Source organism: Nematostella vectensis, chromosome 4 (assembly GCF_932526225.1).
Source record: "Nematostella vectensis chromosome 4, jaNemVect1.1, whole genome shotgun sequence".
In the NCBI taxonomy this organism is placed as follows: domain Eukaryota; kingdom Metazoa; phylum Cnidaria; class Anthozoa; order Actiniaria; family Edwardsiidae; genus Nematostella; species Nematostella vectensis.
Window position 1 is genome coordinate 2,803,822 of NC_064037.1, and position 18,914 is coordinate 2,822,735.

The window sequence follows — 18,914 nt, forward strand, 5'->3', positions numbered from 1 at the left end:
CACCGGCCCGTAGCAAGGATTTTGAGCGGGGGTTTTCGTTTACCCTTTTATTCCTATGTAGTTCGTTCTAGCTTGCAGTGGTACTTAATTTTCCTTTATGAGAGCGAACTGTCCTGTCGAGTTGGGGAGAGAGGGGGGGGGGGGGGGGGGGGGGGTGGCTACAGGCTCCGGGACTGTGACACACAATGGAATGATAATGCTTTATTGCTGGCCAGCAAAAGCAGAGTCGCAGCAAAAGGTGCACCTTGTCACCCTCAGGAAGGGAGGGTGGGGGAAATTACAATACAAGCTTTAGTTCTTCAGCAAAAATACGTAAAAGGATTTAAATGTAATTGTGTGCACTTAGAACATTAGAACATGGTTTATCCTGCATAAGCGGTTTAAATGCTAAAAGGTTTTAGGCTTTATATTTCTTTGTTAATAAATCTATGTGAAAATGCGCCACTCCGCTGTCTCCTTAAAGCGTCTTTACATCTTTTGTTTTGTCAACCGTATTCCTTTACTTTCTCTATCATTCATCATGGGTCAGCATCGTAGGACGTCATCACCAGGAGCCTGGCTCGTATCAGTCTTCTCCTCTTCCTTGCTAAGTGCAGCGTCTCTTTCTTGAGCCTCGATCTCAAGTTTCTGTTCTGCTGCTGCGCGAGTTCGCTTGAAGCAGTAAATCCTATAGTCCTCGTCCCAGGCCTCTGCCTGCTCTACGGTCTGACTCATCTGCGAGAAAAGAGTCTCTGGGAGCCAGAGGGCTAGTATCCCAGCAGCCACTGCCAGAACTCCAAATATAACAAGAGGGAAGTTTTTATTGACGTTCGGTACGTCAGCCTGATAAATAATAAATAAATTATAAATTAAACCAAATATTTATCCCTTTTCTTTATGCTTTACACACAGAAGGTTACCCTTACTGTATGAATATTGCAGAGAGGGTCACAAATATATGCGCAGGCCCGTACCCAGGATTTTTCTTGGGGGGGAGGGGGTGCGAAATCCAAAAAAGGCCTAATTTTTCCGGGGTGGGGGGCGGGGAGTGGGTTTTCTGATTAAAATCTTACCCCCCTCCCCCCCCCAAAAAAAAAGAAAAAAAAAGAAAGTGGACTCTCCGCCGTTGTGGGGGGATGCGGGCCTGATACGGAAGTGTGCTATTTCAAGATAGCACTCGGAGAATCCACATGTCATACACCGCATTGTTACTTTAGGTTTGGAGAATTGAAGTAGTTGTGATTGTAAAAAAAAACATTCAGAGATTCCGCCAGTTAACTAAGCCAATTTCTAGTTACCCAAAACTCCTCTCCTACACCCTCCTCCCCTGGCCGTATATAACGCATGATCAACAAGGGTACTTTATTTGCAACATCTATGGAGTATGTCTCACCAAAAGCACAATGTACGGCGCAAGAATTCCACCAAAACGAGCGAGCATGGACGACACGCCGATACCCGTGTTCCTATAAAAAAAAACTCTTAGGGAGTTATGTAGACTGAAAGGGGGGGGGGGAATAGAGAGACACCTGGTATGGACTGAGGGGGTAGAGAGACACCTGGTATGGACTGATGGGGGGTAGAGAACAACCTGGTATGGACTGAGGGGGGGTAGAGAGACACCTGGTATGGACTGAGGGGGGTAGAGAGACACCTGGTATGGACTGAGGGGGGTAGAGAGACACCTGGTATGGACTGAGGGGGGTAGAGAGACACCTGGTATGGACTGAGGGGGGTAGAGAGACACCTGGTATGGACTGAGGAGGGTAGAGAGACACCTGGTATGGACTGAGGGGGGGTAGAGAGACACCTGGTATGGACTGAGGGGGGTAGAGAGACACCTGTTATGGACTGAGGGGGATAGAGAGACACCTGGTATGGACTGAGGAGGGTACAGAGACACCTGGTATGGACTGAGGGGGGTAGAGAGACACCTGGTGTGGACTGAGGGGGGTAGAGAGACACCTGGTATGGACTGAGGGGGGTAGAGAGAAACCTGGTATGGACTGAGGGGGGTAGAGAGACACCTGGTATGGACTGAGGGGGGTAGAGAACAACCTGGTATGGACTGAGGGGGGTAGAGAGACACCTGGTATGGACTGAGGGGGTAGAGAGACACCTGGTATGGACTGAGGGGGGTAGAGAACAACCTGGTATGGACTGAGGGGGGTAGAGAGACACCTGGTATGGACTGAGGGGGGTAGAGAGACACCTGGTATGGACTGAGGGGGTAGAGAGACACCTGGTATGGACTGAGGGGGGTAGAGAGACACCTGGTATGGACTGAGGGGGGTAGAGAGACACCTGGTATGGACTGAGGGGGTAGAGAGACACCTGTTATGGACTGAGGAGGGTAGAGAGACACCTGGTATGGACTGAGGGGGGTAGAGAGACACCTGGTATGGACTGAGTGGGTAGAGAGACACCTGGTATGGACTGAGGGGGGTAGAGAGACACCTGGTATGGACTGAGGTGGTAGAGAGACACCTGGTATGGACTGAGGGGGGTAGAGAACAACCTGGTATGGACTGAGGGGGGTAGAGAGACACCTGGTATGGACTGAGGGGGTAGAGAGACACCTGGTATGGACTGAGGGGGTAGAGAGACACCTGGTATGGACTGAGGGGGGTAGAGAGAGACACCTGGTATGGACTGAGGGGGGTAGAGAGACACCTGGTATGGACTGAGGGGGGTAGAGAGACACCTGGTATGGACTGAGGGGGTAGAGAGACACCTGGTATGGACTGAGGGGGGTTAGAGAGACACCTGGTATGGACTGAGGGGGGTAGAGAGACACCTGGTATGGACTGAGGGGGGTAGAGAGACACCTGGTATGGACTGAGGAGGGTAGAGATACACCTGGTATGGACTGAGGGGGGTAGAGAGACACCTGGTATGGACTGAGGGGGTAGAGAGACACCTGGTATGGACTGAGGGGGGTAGAGAGACACCTGGTATGGACTGAGGGGGGTAGAGAACAACCTGGTATGGACTGAGGGGGGTAGAGAGACACCTGGTATGGACTGAGGGGGGTAGAGAGACACCTGGTATGGACTGAGGGGGTAGAGAGACACCTGGTATGGACTGAGGGGGTAGAGAGACACCTGTTATGGACTGAGGGGGGTAGAGAGACACCTGGTATGGACTGAGGAGGGTAGAGAGACACCTGGTATGGACTGAGGAGGGTAGAGAGACACCTGGTATGGACTGAGGGGGTAGAGAGACACCTGTTGTGGACTGAGGGGGTAGAGAGACACCTGGTATGGACTGAGGGGGTAGAGAGACACCTGGTATGGACTGAGGAGGGTAGAGAGACACCTGGTATGGACTGAGGGGGTAGAGAGACACCTGTTGTGGACTGAGGAGGGTAGAGAGACACCTGGTATGGACTGAGGGGGTAGAGAGACACCTGTTATGGACTGAGGGGGGTAGAGAGACACCTGGTATGGACTGAGGGGGTAGAGAGACACCTGGTATGGACTGAGGGGGTAGAGAGACACCTGGTATGGACTGAGGAGGGTAGAGAGACACCTGGTATGGACTGAGGGGGTAGAGAGACACCTGTTGTGGACTGAGGGGGTAGAGAGACACCTGTTATGGACTGAGGGGGGTAGAGAGACACCTGGTATGGACTGAGGGGGGTAGAGAGACACCTGGTATGGACTGAGGGGGGTAGAGAGACACCTGGTATGGACTGAGGGGGTAGAGAGACACCTGGTATGGACTGAGGAGGGTAGAGAGACACCTGGTATGGACTGAGGGGGGTAGAGAGAAACCTGGTATGGACTGAGGGGGGTAGAGAGACACCTGGTATGGACTGAGGGGGGTAGAGAACAACCTGGTATGGACTGAGGGGGTAGAGAGACACCTGGTATGGACTGAGGGGGGTAGAGAGACACCTGGTATGGACTGAGAGGGGTAGAGAGAAACCTGGTATGGACTGAGGGGGGTAGAGAACAACCTGGTATGGACTGAGGGGGGCAGAGAGACACCTGTTATGGACTGAGGGGTATAGAGAGACACCTGGTATGGACTGAGGGGGGTAGAGAGAAACCTGGTATGGACTGAGGGGGGTAGAGAGACACCTGTTATGGACTGAGGGGGGTAGAGAGACACCTGGTATGGACTGAGGGGGGTAGAGAGACACCTGGTATGGACTGAGGGGGGTAGAGAGACACCTGGTATGGACTGAGGGGGGTAGAGAACAACCTGGTATGGACTGAGGGGGGTAGAGAGACACCTGTTATGGACTGAGGGGGGTAGAGAGACACCTGGTATGGACTGAGGGGGGTAGAGAGACACCTGGTATGGACTGAGGGGGGTAGAGAGACACCTGGTATGGACTGAGGGGGGGTAGAGAGACACCTGGTATGGACTGAGGGGGGTAGAGAACAACCTGGTATGGACTGAGGGGGTAGAGAGACACCTGGTATGGACTGAGGGGGGTAGAGAGACACCTGGTATGGACTGAGGGGGGTAGAGAGACACCTGGTATGGACTGAGGGGGGGTAGAGAGACACCTGGTATGGAATGAGGGGGTAGAGAGACACCTGGTATGGACTGAGGGGGGTAGAGAGACACCTGGTATGGACTGAGGGGGGTAGAGAGACACCTGGTATGGACTGAGGGGGTAGAGAGACACCTGGTATGGACTGAGGGGGGTAGAGAACAACCTGGTATGGACTGAGGGGGTAGAGAGACACCTGGTATGGACTGAGGGGGTAGAGAGACACCTGGTATGGACTGAGGGGGGTAGAGAGACACCTGGTATGGACTGAGGGGGTAGAGAGACACCTGGTATGGACTGAGGGGTATAGAGAGACACCTGGTATGGACTGAGGGGGGTAGAGAGACACCTGGTATGGACTGAGGGGGGGTAGAGAGACACCTGGTATGGACTGAGGGGGGTAGAGAGACACCTGGTATGGACTGAGGGGGGTAGAGAGACACCTGGTATGGACTGAGGGGGGTAGAGAGACACCTGGTATGGACTGAGGGGGGTAGAGAGACACCTGGTATGGACTGAGGGGGGTAGAGAGAAACCTGGTATGGACTGAGGGGGGTAGAGAGACACCTGGTATGGACTGAGGGGGGTAGAGAACAACCTGGTATGGACTGAGGGGGGTAGAGAGACACCTGGTATGGACTGAGGGGGGTAGAGAGACACCTGGTATGGACTGAGGGGGGTAGAGAGACACCTGGTATGGACTGAGGAGGGTAGAGAGACACCTGGTATGGACTGAGGGGGGTAGAGAACAACCTGGTATGGACTGAGGGGGGTAGAGAGACACCTGGTATGGGCTGAGGGGGGTAGAGAGACACCTGGTATGGACTGAGGGGGGTAGAGAGACACCTGGTATGGACTGAGGGGGGTAGAGAACAACCTGGTATGGACTGAGGGGGGTAGAGAGACACCTGGTATGGACTGAGGGGGGTAGAGAGACACCTGGTATGGACTGAGGGGGGTAGAGACACCTGGTATGGACTGAGGGGGTAGAGAGACACCTGGTATGGACTGAGGGGGGTAGAGAGACACCTGGTATGGACTGAGGGGGGTAGAGAACAACCTGGTATGGACTGAGGGGGGTAGAGAGACACCTGGTATGGACTGAGGGGGGTAGAGAGACACCTGGTATGGACTGAGGGGGGTAGAGAGAAACCTGGTATGGACTGAGGGGGGTAGAGAGACACCTGGTATGGACTGAGGGGGGTAGGGAACAACCTGGTATGGACTGAGGGGGGTAGAGAGACACCTGGTATGGACTGAGGGGGGTAGAGAGACACCTGGTATGGACTGAGGGGGGTAGAGAACAACTTGGTATGGACTGAGGGGGGTAGAGAGACACCTGGTATGGACTGAGGGGGGTAGAGAGACACCTGGTATGGACTGAGGGGGGTAGAGAACAACTTGGTATGGACTGAGGGGGGTAGAGAGACACCTGGTATGGACTGAGGGGGGTAGAGAGACACCTGGTATGGACTGAGGGGGTAGAGAGACACCTGGTATGGACTGAGGGGGGTAGAGAGACACCTGGTATGGACTGAGGGGGGTTGAGAGACCCTGGTATGGACTGAGGGGGGTAGAGAACAACCTGGTTTGGACTGAGGGGGGGTAGAGAGACACCTGGTATGGACTGAGGGGGGTTAGAGAGACACCTGGTATGGACTGAGGGGGGTAGAGAGACACCTGGTATGGGCTGAGGGGGGTAGAGAGACACCTTGTATGGACTGAGGGGGGTACAGAGACACCTGGTATGGACAAAGGGGGGTGGAAAGGTGAGAGACACTTGATAAGGACTGAGCCACATGAGAGGGGAGACACCTGGTATAGGGCTGAGAAGTGAAAGGGAAGCATCTGATAGATTAGGGGGGTTGGGAGGCAACTGATATGGACAGACGTACCTGATCACTGTAGGATAAAGCTCGACGGTGAATATATAAATGGCGAGAAACGTCATAACGATGCAAATTTTGCCAATCATGGCGAGTCCCACTATCACCGACTGATACCCTGAAAACATGAATAACATACTTTTAGTATACAATACAAAGACACATCACACTAAGATCTTGGTATGGTGGAGAAATGCCATACCTTTTGCAGTAGGTACAGCCAATACTAGTAAGCCTGCGACTCCACCGGTCAGCATAAATACGCAATATGGTATGCGCCGTCCAAACCTACGACAGCAAAATGATATTTCGCATCGACATTTTACTATAATGTAAAACTCATCATCTCAGCTCTTTCATTAACTCGGTAACTTTTTAGTGGCTCACCTTTGGAGGGCGAACCAGCAGATAAGAGCTGCTGGGATCTCGATGATACAGAGAATGAAAAAGTTCAGATAGATATCCCCTCCGAGATTCTTCACGTTGAGATTGAGACCGAAAAACACGAGAGCGTTAACAGACCTAAAAAAGACAACACGCATCAACGGTAATTCAATCAATAGGAAAGTGATGCACCTATACACACACCTCCCGACACTATCTGACAGGTTGCAGTACGCACGAGCTTAAATTCGGGTTTGAAGATGATGATAGTGTTGGCTGACGATGATGATGATGATGAACAAGTTTCTGAACAAGCTTAACGTTTTGAAGGGAAACGATATATTAGTCGGGCTATGAAACAAGCGCAACTCGGATATTTTCACGTGAGTCTAATTTCGCGTTTCTTTTGATACAAAATGAGGTTTATAACTTAAAATAACCAAAGAGAGAAATAAAGAAGGGGTGTATATCCAGTACCAGTTGACGCCACATATGAAGGTCCTCTTCCTCAGTTTCGGGGTCCTCAGTAAATCCAGCATCCCGTATTTCCGGTTGTCGTCACTTCGGATATCGGCCTTTTTTACCTCTCGAATCATGTGCATCAGGTGCTTTGAGTCCACGGTTACACGGTTTTTCTCAGCAAACTTTGTCAACAGCGCATGCGCCTCATCCAACTTATTCTCAGCAATAAGCCAGCGAGGCGATTCCGGGATGAACCTATCCGAAAAACACATATTTAGTCAACCTTGTGAAGTCAGTGCTGAAAAACGCAAGACTATTTCCAGTACTGCGCGTTTATTGAAAAGGGCTATTATGTTCGTTATAAATCCCTTATAAGCAGAAGAACCAGACATATTTAGAACGCTTTAGTTTAGAAGCTGTGAAACAGCGAGTGCTTTGAAGTCAATCTTTGTAGTTTTACTTGAATGATTCATTTAAACAGGACGTGCATGCTCAAACCAGCGTTTCCACCTTCAGGATAGATACACAGCCGTAGCAGGCCTCGAATTATTGGGGAGGGGGGGCACAGCCACGCCCCTATTAGTCATTCCCTAATAATTTTTGAAAATATTGGGGGGGGGGGCGTGCCCCCGGTGCCCCACCCCTGCTACGGCCCTGAGATATAACAAATAACTTTTTTTACAACGAGAATGTAGACTGTCCTAACCTGTTTATTATTCGATTTTCCACAAGATTACCAACTACAAAAAACAAAGAAAATGGAAAATACCATAACATTAACTAATGTAAACATTTTCCTTGGTTTGAGTGAGGTGCATACCACCAAAAGATGAGTAAAGGTAGTCCAGTCGCAGATACAGCTACCAGCTGATACCTCCATTCATGGATAAAATACACAAAGAGTGTGACGGAGGAAAACCCAACACTGACGAACATGTTACTGATAAAGCCAGCAGCTGTACGATGCTTTCTGACGACCAGCTCGACGCAGTACACGTACCGAGCCAGGAGACACCCCGCACACGCCGCGCCCGCACCGAACCGAAACAGCGCAAACATGGACAGACAATCGGACACACCGGACACGATACCACACGCGGCCTGAAACAGTGTTCACAACCATGGTGATGGTAGCATGCCAGTATTGCATGAAGTAATATAAATGATAACAAAAAACAATGATCGGTGTTTGAGTGATTGTGATTGCTCTCGTTGTATTGTTGATAATGATGGCATTCATTAATTTGGTGACTACACGGCGGGGATGGTGCGAGCGCTCACGACGGCACGAGGGGTGTTCATGGTGGTTGTGATAATGATGACTGTGTTTATGGTGATGTAGTAGTGCTCTTGACTGTTCAAATCACCCTTACCATGAGAAAGATACTGAGGAACATAGAAAGTCGTCTGCCGAAGTGATCGGAGATGGAGCTGAACGTGACAGATCCTACGAGCAACCCCGCCATGTACACGGCTTGGGTCATGGCCTTGAGATGGGACCGACTGCACACTAGCTGCCACTGCCAACAAACGGGATCATTAGATGATGGTAAATTTGATTCTTCGATTATTTTGCTGCTTTATTTAGTCTGGTTATGTTCTCAGCATATTCTTTGGATCTCGGGCTGAACCTTTATATAAATTGATAAGAAAGCTTCTTATAAAACAAAATGAGTGTGTAGTCATGGGCGATAGGATACCGGCAACAAAACACTAAGTTTGCACTCACGTATGTTTTGTGCTACCATCTGCGCTTGACTGCACAAGTCTGCGCTTGACTTGTGCAGTCAAGCGCAGATGGTAGCACAAAACATACGTGAGTGCAAACTTTATAATCCAGTAGGTTTAACACATTTTTTCTTTAGACCCCAAAATATATATTTAGCATTAGGAGACCGTCAGCTGTAGCAAAACGCAATCAAGAAAGACGTGCACTATCATATACAGTCGATTGACAAAGCGTTGTCGTCAACCGGCTTCGCGACTACGCGACAAGCCCGCATGTAAGCATGGGTAAAAACACTGAAGCGCCTAGCTGCATATAGTAGCCACTGCATAACTTCCAGTATACGCGGTGGCTACTCTTATACAGTCGTTTGACAAAAGGTTGTCATCAACCGGCTTTGCGACTACGCGACAAGCTCGCATGTAAGCATGGGTAAAAAAAAAACACTGAAGCGGGTCTAAGTCTGAAGTTATGCAGTGGATAATATATGCAGCTAAGCGCTTCAGTAGTTTTTACCCATGCTTACATGCGGGCTTGTTGCGCAGTCGCGAAGCCAGTTGATGACAACCTTTTTGTCAATCCATAGGCTTACCAACCTTTCAGTCAGTCTCCACTCAATCCCAGTAACCAGCTCGAATATTTTCACTATTGTTCAACTCCTGTTATTGTCCTATAATTGTCTTATTTCCTATAATAAAAGTCACAATGAACTCTCATTGCTTTGTGATGTGTATTTATTCAAAATAAGGTGATCAATCGTGAAAATGTTCGAGCTAGTTACTGGGATTGACTGTAGACTGACTGAGAGGTTGGTAAGCCTGTGGTCAATCGACTGTATGACTTCAGATGTGATCCGTGATAACACCATCCTCGGGGACCCAGGGCGTCACGGAGATCGGGCGCACAGGGAGCGCGCGAGAAAGAAAAAGCACTGAAAGCCTGTTTCTTTCTCGCTCCGCGCTCCCTGTGTGCCCGATCTCCGCGGCGCCCTGGGTCCCCGAGGATGTGATAACACAAGCCGATACTCAATGCTCAAAGACCGGAAGTTGTCTGCACGTAAACCGCGATGAGAGCACAACTCACCCTAACTTTATAAGTACTATTAATCCCAAAACAATTTATCTTTGTTGGGAGACCCAAGCGCTCACTTTTAAATATAATATATAGTACGATTAGGATGGGTTTTGCTCCATAAATTAAAAAAAAATCCTTGATAAAACTAAACCATTTTAGTACATTAGTGGTATGATTCCACACTACCTTTACCTCGGATACGGCGCTTGTCAACTCGCTTGTATCAAACCCGTACTCTGTGCAGTTCGCACAACACTCGCTAACACCACAGCTACCATTACGTGCAACAGGTAGCGAGCCTTTGCAGTCAAACGGTGGAGTGACGGCATAGAATACCTGGATGAGCTGTTGGAGCCCGACGGGCACTGACATAATACACGTAAAGGCGTACAGGAAAGCAGGGTAGCGACCGAACCCGCCAACGAGACGTAGAAGATCGTCGAAGTCGTAAGCTCGGTCTGACTGTAGCATGAGTGGCGTGGATGCCGCCTCATCGCAATCGTCTTCTCTTCCCTTGACCACTTTGGTGAGCTGAACCCCTTCTGCCATGTTTCCTCAAGTGTGGATGCCAATGTATGTCAATATTAAAACTGTTTCATGGAAATGGGGGAATTGGAATGTTTTGAAAGGAGTGCTGGAGTGAATATCTTTATCATTCAACACCAGCTTATCATTAATTCATTCTCAAACCCCTTGAAATGTTATAATTTTAAATTCATTTAGATCCATTTAGATAACAGGAATTATACAGAACGTGAAGGCAATAGAAAACTGTCTGTAGCATCGCATTCTCTTGCACCTCCTCAGGTACAGAACTCTCCGTACAGAAGACGGGAAAACAACATATGGAAAACGCAATTTACCACTAGAACCTTACGGTGTAAAAACAGGACAGACAAAATTATGTAAAAAATGCATGCGTAGTGAGAGTCGTAAAATATACTTATTAATTGTAGTGACTTGCGTTTTTATTATTCAACAATTTCATTATAATGAGGCAATCTATGGTAATGACTTTTGACTTTAGTTAATAATAGTAATCTATTAATAGCGCACTCACCTATGGAAATACGATCAAATGCGGATGCAAAGCTGCTTGAAATGCTCTGTAACGACACGTTTTATCAACGACTTCCCTGCGTTTGGTATGTTTTTTATCAGTATTTGTATTTACACCTACTACTTAAACATACAGCACTCATCATCAGTGAATACAAATCTCGCCTTATTGGAGTGAAATCCAACTCCCTCTCGACTCTTTAAAGCTCTTGTAGTTTGTATGGTATAAAAAATCCCTTGAGACCAAATCCGTTCACCGTTCATTGGCGGAATGTTTGTTAAGTACTTGAGGTTTTTTTTTATATCTTAGTATGGGTGGCACCTCATTTCCACATGCCGCTATAAAGCTTCCTGTCACGCAGCGCTACTGTCACGCCCTGTAACGCACTGTAACGTCACACCTTATCAGCGTCTACCTCACTCGATCCAGACGGAGATTAGTCTCCTTCGTGCTGCGCACGAGTGGCTGCGGAGGGGAGACTAAACGGAGATGAGGTTTAATGAGAGTTCCAGCACTCGTCATTGTTTGACCGTGCGCTCTCATGTTTATTAGAGTTGCCGGCGTTTGATTGCGTTAATGAGAGTTATTGTAGGTATAATAACAGCTCATCTTCTGTATAAATACCATGGTATTTATGGTGATACACGACAAATCTTTTGGTGGTAAATCATGTGACACATCTTTGTAACTCTGTTGAATATGTATAAATGCAAGGAATCTCTTGTTCATGGTATTTATACAAAGGTTGGACTGCTTGTTAGTTATTGAGTGTATAATTGGCCAGCATTTCCACAACAAAATACAATTTTTTTAAAGGTTAATTACAGATTCGGTTTTATATGTGCCAATTCGGTAATGGATCCTGAAGATTACGCTGATTCATCTTATACACTCTTTTTTTTATGAAATCCTCTTTATCAGAACGTCCAGCCTGGGATTTCGCCAAATTTTAAGAACATGCTAACATTCTAATAATTTTTTGGGTATTATAATTTTATGTACTCTAAAATTTAAGAACATCGTTTAGAACATCGTTTAGAACATATTCAGCCTTAAAATTTCCCAAAAGTAAGAACAGCCCATCAGCCTCAACTAAAAATTAGACGTTCTTATAAAAAAAAAAGGGGGGAATTGAAACATGACCACTCGCGTGAAGTCTTTGACTCTCACTTGCTCTCATCATCTCCATTTGATCGAAGCTTAACTTTACATCCCATATGTTACCCATAGCATTACAATTGGTTAGATTATCAACTCAAGGTTGAAAAGCAAAAATCAACTTCCGGGCTTGGTATAATACTTCCTGTCACGCATTAGCTCACCCCGTTGGTATTTTATTCCGCACGAGTTCTTTTCATCAGTCACAACAACAAAGCGAAGCAAAACACGTCAAGCCACACTCAAAGAAGCGACACGAACATGGAAAATACTACAAACGCGAGTATTTCAGCGGACACAGGGCCCAACCAAGTCTTTCCTGCAGCAGTACGGTACTCCTACATCGTCTACTACATCATCATATTTCTACTGGCCACCGTTGGAAATATCTTCGCATTACTCACATGTTATAAGTCGTATCGCGAAACAACTTCGGTTTTGCTCTGCTTTATAGCCAGTCTTAGCTCTGCAGACCTTCTTTTTACCCTACTTACACCAATCGACCTGGCCGCTTTTCTCGCCGGTGCTTGGGTGTCCGGCAAAGTGTTGTGTCCGGTGCAAAGTTTTCTTATTGAGAGTAGCTATACGGCATCTATTTTAACGCTCGCCGCAATAAGTCACGAGAGACTTGTAGCAGTGTCGTCTCCACTTCTGGCTCGTTCGCAGAGAGTAAATCAGAGGAAGTTCATACCTCTCCTCATTTGGGCTTTGTCTTTGGTCTTATGTTCTCCCCTACTCTACGCTTACAGAATAACAAGTGGCGATGGCTCTCCACTCCAATGTGTGAACACAGCTTGGGGAAATAAAGGACGGCAGATCTACTACTCTATTCAAGGAGTGTCACTATTTATTGTACCATTATCTTACATGAGCTGGGCGCATTATAAGATTTTCAAGTCTCTAAAGAAACATCAGTTAGCCCGTGCACGCCTCGCCTCCAAGACCCCGTCGCTGAAAGAGGGCTTTAACGAGAAAAAGATAACCAAGATGCTAGCGATCGTGACGTTAATTTTCGTCGCTTGTTACTTCCCGTTCTTGGCGGTTCGTTCGCTGCGTTATTTTCACGTGTATTCTGGGGACATGGTTTGGCGGTGCGTTCAACTCATGATCTTCACACAAGCTGCTGTAAACCCCGTCATTTATTGCTTCTACAGCAAGCAGTTTCGGGGAGTGTTCAAGGAATTGTTACGGTGCCGATGGGCAGCAGTAAACCGCAAGAAAACTGAGCAGCCATTAAGGTCGCGGTCACGTACCTCGTCTTCTGTATTTCAGTCAGGCTCGGTCCACCTGAACGTTATCTACGACCCCGAGAAAGTCAGTCGCGTGCCTAACGGACTTGTGGAAGGAGATAGAGGTCCATAGGATGGGCAACTCTACCAATAAACATTAAAAAAATAATGTTATTTATATAAACTTTCAAGCAATTCTCAGCTGATAACTTTTTAGCAAAAATACATGTTTAAACATATGAACATTGTTGAGCTTTAAAAAAAAATAGATTTAAATATCGTCCCATCTGATTCTAAGCAATTTATTTGATGTGGTTTTTGTGATATCCAGAATTGCCAATGACAAGACAAGCGGAATCAGGCAAGGTCAACGGCCGAGGCATTGTTTCTTCCGGATATAACATAAACCGAATCCAACACTGTCTCAGGAAGATGTGCGCGCATAGGATCAGTAACTAGCTTGCAGATTATGAAGACATCTACCCCAGATTGCGTGATTCTCAAAATACGCGCCGGGGAGAGGGGGGGGGGGGGGGGGGAAGGGGGCGCTATGCACTATCACTCAGTATCGAGATAGTGAGTACAATTATGCATAATATTATTGATATATAATATTGAATAGCAGCTTTATTTTGATTTATTTATGCAAAAGCTCATTAACATACACTCCAAATAAGGTTGCAAGTAGCCCACATTGCTTATAACGTGGGTCCTGGTTACTGAATCCTGGTGTTTAAAAACCGTGCGAATCTTTACAGGAATATACACAAGAATAGGGTAGTTTTCAAAATCCCGTGCAAAAGAAAATGTAATTGTTAAAGTGTAATAGTCAAGCCAGAACAAAAGAGAACCACAAAGACATTGCAATGTGAGTACAAAATAAACTAAATAGTATTTCATGGGTTTTTGAAAACACTCTAGCAGCTTTAAAACTAGATTTGTGTTTTATTTACGCCTATTCTTATTACCCATGAGGCACCGCGGGCTACGACACAGATTCTCCGAGTCGGCAACCTTAATATTTGAAAAAGGTGTATACCACATGGGTTGCACGAGATCCTTGGTAAATCTCGGCCTTTTGTCTTTTGTTTTTTCTTCTACCTATCAAATGGTGTAACAGAAGACTTCCTCGCATTGTAATTCTAACTTTAAGACGAATATCTTGTATGCACAGTTACCGCATCATTTATTTCTATTTGAAAAACTCGGTCATCTGTGCAAACACAGCTTTCCAGCCATTTCCTCTCCTCTCCAGCAAAGGTGGCTAATAAAGGCGCTTTTTTTATATAACGGTAAAAATGATTAACTTAAATGATTAAGTTGTGAACCTTCAATGCTGGACAAAACTATTGTCGACTTTTTTGTTTTTTCACTGCATAGGGGGTTCAATGTACCCTACTCCTCCTACGCGCTTCACCCCCCTCCCCCCATTACAATGTTGTTCAATTCGGGCTGTCTTTCTCAGAATTTAAGCACATCATCCAACATTAAAAGAGGGGAAGGAGGGTTTAAATGACATTGTCTTGGAAAGAAAACTAGTTGACTAACGATAGATATCGAGAAATCCGCCTTTTTTTAAGGACGCGACAACTAGTTTTGTCCAGCATTGTAGGTTGCGGGGGATGAGGTTAGGGCGGGGTGAAACAATGTATAAAATATCTGCTGGTTGGTGGAAAATTCGAAAATTTCAACATTAAAAATATTTTCTTTTAACATTTTGTTCGGAAAAAAGGAAAGGGACCTTTGCCCATCCCCCCTTTCCGGGTCCGCCCCTTCTGTATCTATCAACTACGAGCTTCTTCTTTTTCATCTTGAAATTCCATTTTTGAACAACATTGTGCAAGTCTATTATTTGTTTTCCTAACATTACATACGATTGATACATGACTCAACGCGCTTGGGTATAGATTGATGAACGTTTATTGCTTTAGTAGGTAGAAAGCTGGGTAAATATTCCTTGTAAAGTATCAAATAACAACCTTTCGTGTGTACCCAGCATATTCAGTTCCATGACTTTGCTTTTTGTATTGAACTGAATTATTATTTTTTTTAAAGAAAAAAAGTTCCTGTCTTTTAGCGCATAACTGAGAACAAAATTTTCTCGATCGCAGCTGACCCAAAAACAGGCATAGAAACGCTCACAAATAAAGAATGCAAACACAATATTGAGGCTATGTATACGAAATACAGTTAAGTTGATTGATACTTGTCAATCAAGGTTTAGTAAATGCAATGATATAAACTGTATACATGATATTCTGACTCACTTGCCCGCGGTCATCATGAAAACATCAAGTCAGCTTCTGGTCGTCTTTCTCTCCGTGTCAGGTGAGGTGAATGTGCTGAAGACTCCTTCGGAAGTTTGGTATTGACATTTTATAATTATGTTTTCGACCACACCTTAAGTAGAAGAAGGGACGATTCAAAGAAATAGCCTGCGTAGCGGACGTAGGCTAAAAGAGACGACAAACTCGGACTATAATAACCGGATGAATCATTTTTTATAGACTCCGGCGCTACCGGATACCTGGTCAATGTGTAACCTATGATAAAAACACTACAAGGAAGGATTTAACAAGATTATTTTATTTTATATATAAACTGATAAAAGTGTTATGGTTTTCTTTGCAGTGATTCTAAAGCACACAAGTGGTAAGTTAATGATGAAATTCCAAATCATCTTATCATTAAAAAAGGTGGCACACTCTGTTCACCGGATCCCTCAATGAATTGGAAAGTCGTCCAGTACGTACTTGATATGGCTCTTATGTAAGATTGAATAGGGATTTTTCCCCCATGGTTATAAAAAAAACATACGAAAACACGAATAGAAAAGGTGTAACAATGACTAGAAATGTTGCCTGAGGGCTTCTTGAGGAAGGTCGCCAATTCTCTTTGTAAAATTCTTACTCTACGGGGTGTCATGGGGGTGTCATCATTCATCCTTACAAGACCCTCCTATCTCATGCACAGAAACCATTGATATTACCAGATGTGATTCGTCTCATGTTTTCCCTGTTCTCAGCTCTTTCATGCGGATATCGCTACGGTACTCGTATCATCAGCGGAAGTGACGCACAGCCCAACTCTTGGCCCTGGATGGTGCAGATCAACTACAACAATGGACATCACTGCGGCGGTACTCTCGTGAGCCCGCAATGGGTTGTTACTGCGGCGCACTGCGTGGATCACGTGAAAGATCCGAAAAATTATAATGAACTGGCGATCACTCTCGGCGAGCACAAGCGAAGCGCTTCGGAAGGCACCGAGCAGAGGTTTTCCGTAGCTAGGATTATTGTGCATCCTCAGTACTTTGAACCCACTGCCATTAACAATGACATCGGTAAGACCACGACTTGAATCAGAGTATTACTGATACAAGCCAACCACAATTCACACAAGAAAGACCACAAGAACAATCCGAGTATTTTAAACCAATCACCCATTAACAATGAAATCCCGGTAAGAGCACGAGTTCAATCCGAATATTTCAAACCAAATAAACTATTCCCAATGATATACCACGATAAGACCACGAGTACAATCCGAGTAACAACCGCCATCAAAATTGACAACAGCCATTTTTAACAATGGCATCGGTAAAATCACATTGACATGGCGGCGGTGATGGTGCCCTGGCACTCGAGGGAGGGAGAGGGGATAGTCCGGAGAAAACGCCATCATATTGGTGGATTGGTTAGCTTATGGCTCGATCAACCAATATTATTCAAGATTCTATAATCAAGTACGCTTCTTATCGCTTCTTATCTTATCTTATCGCGAACTCAAGTCAGTTAATCCCGAGAGGTTCGTGTGATTTACAAGTTAAAAACTATTAAAAATTAACTACCACTTTTTCCGTTTAAATACCAGCACTGATCAAGCTTAACAAGCCCGCACGACTGAACAAGTACGTGAACCTTGCATGTCTACCACGACAGGGCGAGGAGCTATCGGACGGGAAGATCTGCTACGCTACCGGTAAAAACCAGACCTATAACATTCCCACCCCAGCCCCTTTTCTCTTACCACGCCCTTTTTTTAACTTCACAGGCTGGGGATTGACAGTGGGCGGTGACTGGAAGAGCCAATCAGATGTCCTCAAACAGACACCACTTCCAGTGGTTAACAGACAAGAGTGTCAGACAGACTATGATGATATACCTATTACTACAGCTATGATGTGCACAGGTATATCACCTTGGCAACATTCACCTTACAACGGCCATTATGTTGCTCTATGATATATTTATTGATTTTCTATCGATTTATGTTTTGGACAGTTTCATAAAGGCGCTATTAAAGTCAAATAATAGAAGGTTAAAGTTTTGCAATAATTTTTAAAGTATAATTAATAGGTGAAGATGTTGTACGTGTTAGTCTATTGGCAAAAATCTAAAATTGAGTGGTATTATAGGCATAGGTTCGTAGCTATAGCAACGAACACAACCCTCACTGCGTCATACCATAATGCGCAAGAGCGGATGTTGTCCCGAACACAACCCTCACTGCGTCATACCATAATGCGCAAGAACGGATGTTGTCCCGAACACAACCCTCACTGCGTCATACCATAATGCGCAAGAACGGATGTTGTCCCGAACACAACCCTCACTGCGTCATACCATAATGCGCAAGAGTGGATGTTGTCCCGAACACAACCCTCACTGCGTCATACCATAATGCGCAAGAGTAGATGTTGTCCCGAACACAACCCTCACTGCGGCATACCATGATGCGCAAAAGTGGATGTTGTCCCGAACACAACCCTCACTGCGTCATACCATAATGCGCAAGAGTGGATGTTGTCCCGAACACAACCCTCACTGCGTCATACCATAATGCGCAAGAGTGGATGTTGTCCCGAACACAACCCTCACTGCGTCATACCATAATGCGCAAGAGTGGATGTTGTCCCGAACACAACCCTCACTGCGTCATACCATAATGCGCAAGAGTGGATGTTGTCCCGAACACAACCCTCACTGCGTCATACCATAATGCGCAAGAGCGGATGTTGTCCCGAACACAACCCTCACTGCGTCATACCATAATGCGCAAGAGTGGATGTTGTCCCGAACACAACCCTCACTGCGTCATACCATAATGCGCAAGAGTGGATGTTGTCCCGAACATTTTCTTATTCGTCCCTATTTTGCATTATGTCGCTTCAGGATATGGCGGAAGAAGCTCCATCAGCACCTGTAACACAGACAGTGGGGGCCCTGTGGTTTGCAAGAGTAAACTGGGGCACTGGTATCTACAGGGTGTGGTCAGCTTTGGCGCCAGGGCGTGCGCCCCTGGTCACTACTCTGTGAATGCCAAAGTCAGTAAATTTGTCACATGGATTAATCAGTACATATGAACGCTTGACCTGGAGTAAATAAAGTCTGAGGAGTATGAGCGTCTGGGTTATTTGATTCCACTATCAGTTAACATTTTTCGCCGC

At 46.3% G+C, this 18,914-nt stretch overlaps 3 protein-coding genes across 4 annotated transcripts; 2 read left to right on the forward strand and 1 right to left on the reverse strand.

Moving 5' to 3' along the window:
• Nucleotides 1-186: 186 nt before the first annotated feature.
• Nucleotides 187-11,394, reverse strand: LOC5511548 (organic cation transporter protein). Of its 2 annotated transcripts, XM_048726300.1 has the most exons (11): nt 11,243-11,394; nt 11,079-11,154; nt 10,211-10,572; nt 8,592-8,738; nt 8,039-8,319; nt 7,234-7,473; nt 6,760-6,894; nt 6,575-6,660; nt 6,382-6,490; nt 1,373-1,445; nt 187-822 (listed from the first exon to the last, which is right to left on the reverse strand). In XM_048726300.1, the coding sequence occupies exons 3-11, from the start codon at nt 10,565-10,567 to the stop codon at nt 526-528; spliced, it is 1,725 nt and encodes a 574-aa protein (XP_048582257.1). In that variant the 5' UTR covers nt 10,568-10,572; nt 11,079-11,154; nt 11,243-11,394; the 3' UTR covers nt 187-525. The 2 variants fall into 2 exon arrangements, with proteins under 2 accessions (XP_048582257.1, XP_048582256.1); XM_048726299.1 differs by lacking the exon at nt 11,243-11,394 and having other exon boundaries at nt 10,211-10,608; nt 11,079-11,216.
• A 1,103-nt stretch (nt 11,395-12,497) lies between these two features.
• LOC116617840 (QRFP-like peptide receptor) lies at nt 12,498-13,751 on the forward strand. Its single transcript, XM_032380896.2, has one exon. The coding sequence runs from the start codon at nt 12,498-12,500 to the stop codon at nt 13,596-13,598; it is 1,101 nt and encodes a 366-aa protein (XP_032236787.1). The 3' UTR covers nt 13,599-13,751.
• Nucleotides 13,752-15,688: 1,937 nt separating this feature from the next.
• LOC5511530 (CUB and peptidase domain-containing protein 2) lies at nt 15,689-18,865 on the forward strand. Its single transcript, XM_001631923.3, has 6 exons — nt 15,689-15,793; nt 16,097-16,117; nt 16,491-16,808; nt 17,339-17,446; nt 17,519-17,656; nt 18,640-18,865. Exons 1-6 carry the CDS (start codon nt 15,748-15,750, stop codon nt 18,828-18,830), a joined length of 822 nt encoding a protein of 273 aa, XP_001631973.2. The 5' UTR covers nt 15,689-15,747; the 3' UTR covers nt 18,831-18,865.
• Nucleotides 18,866-18,914: the final 49 nt, after the last annotated feature.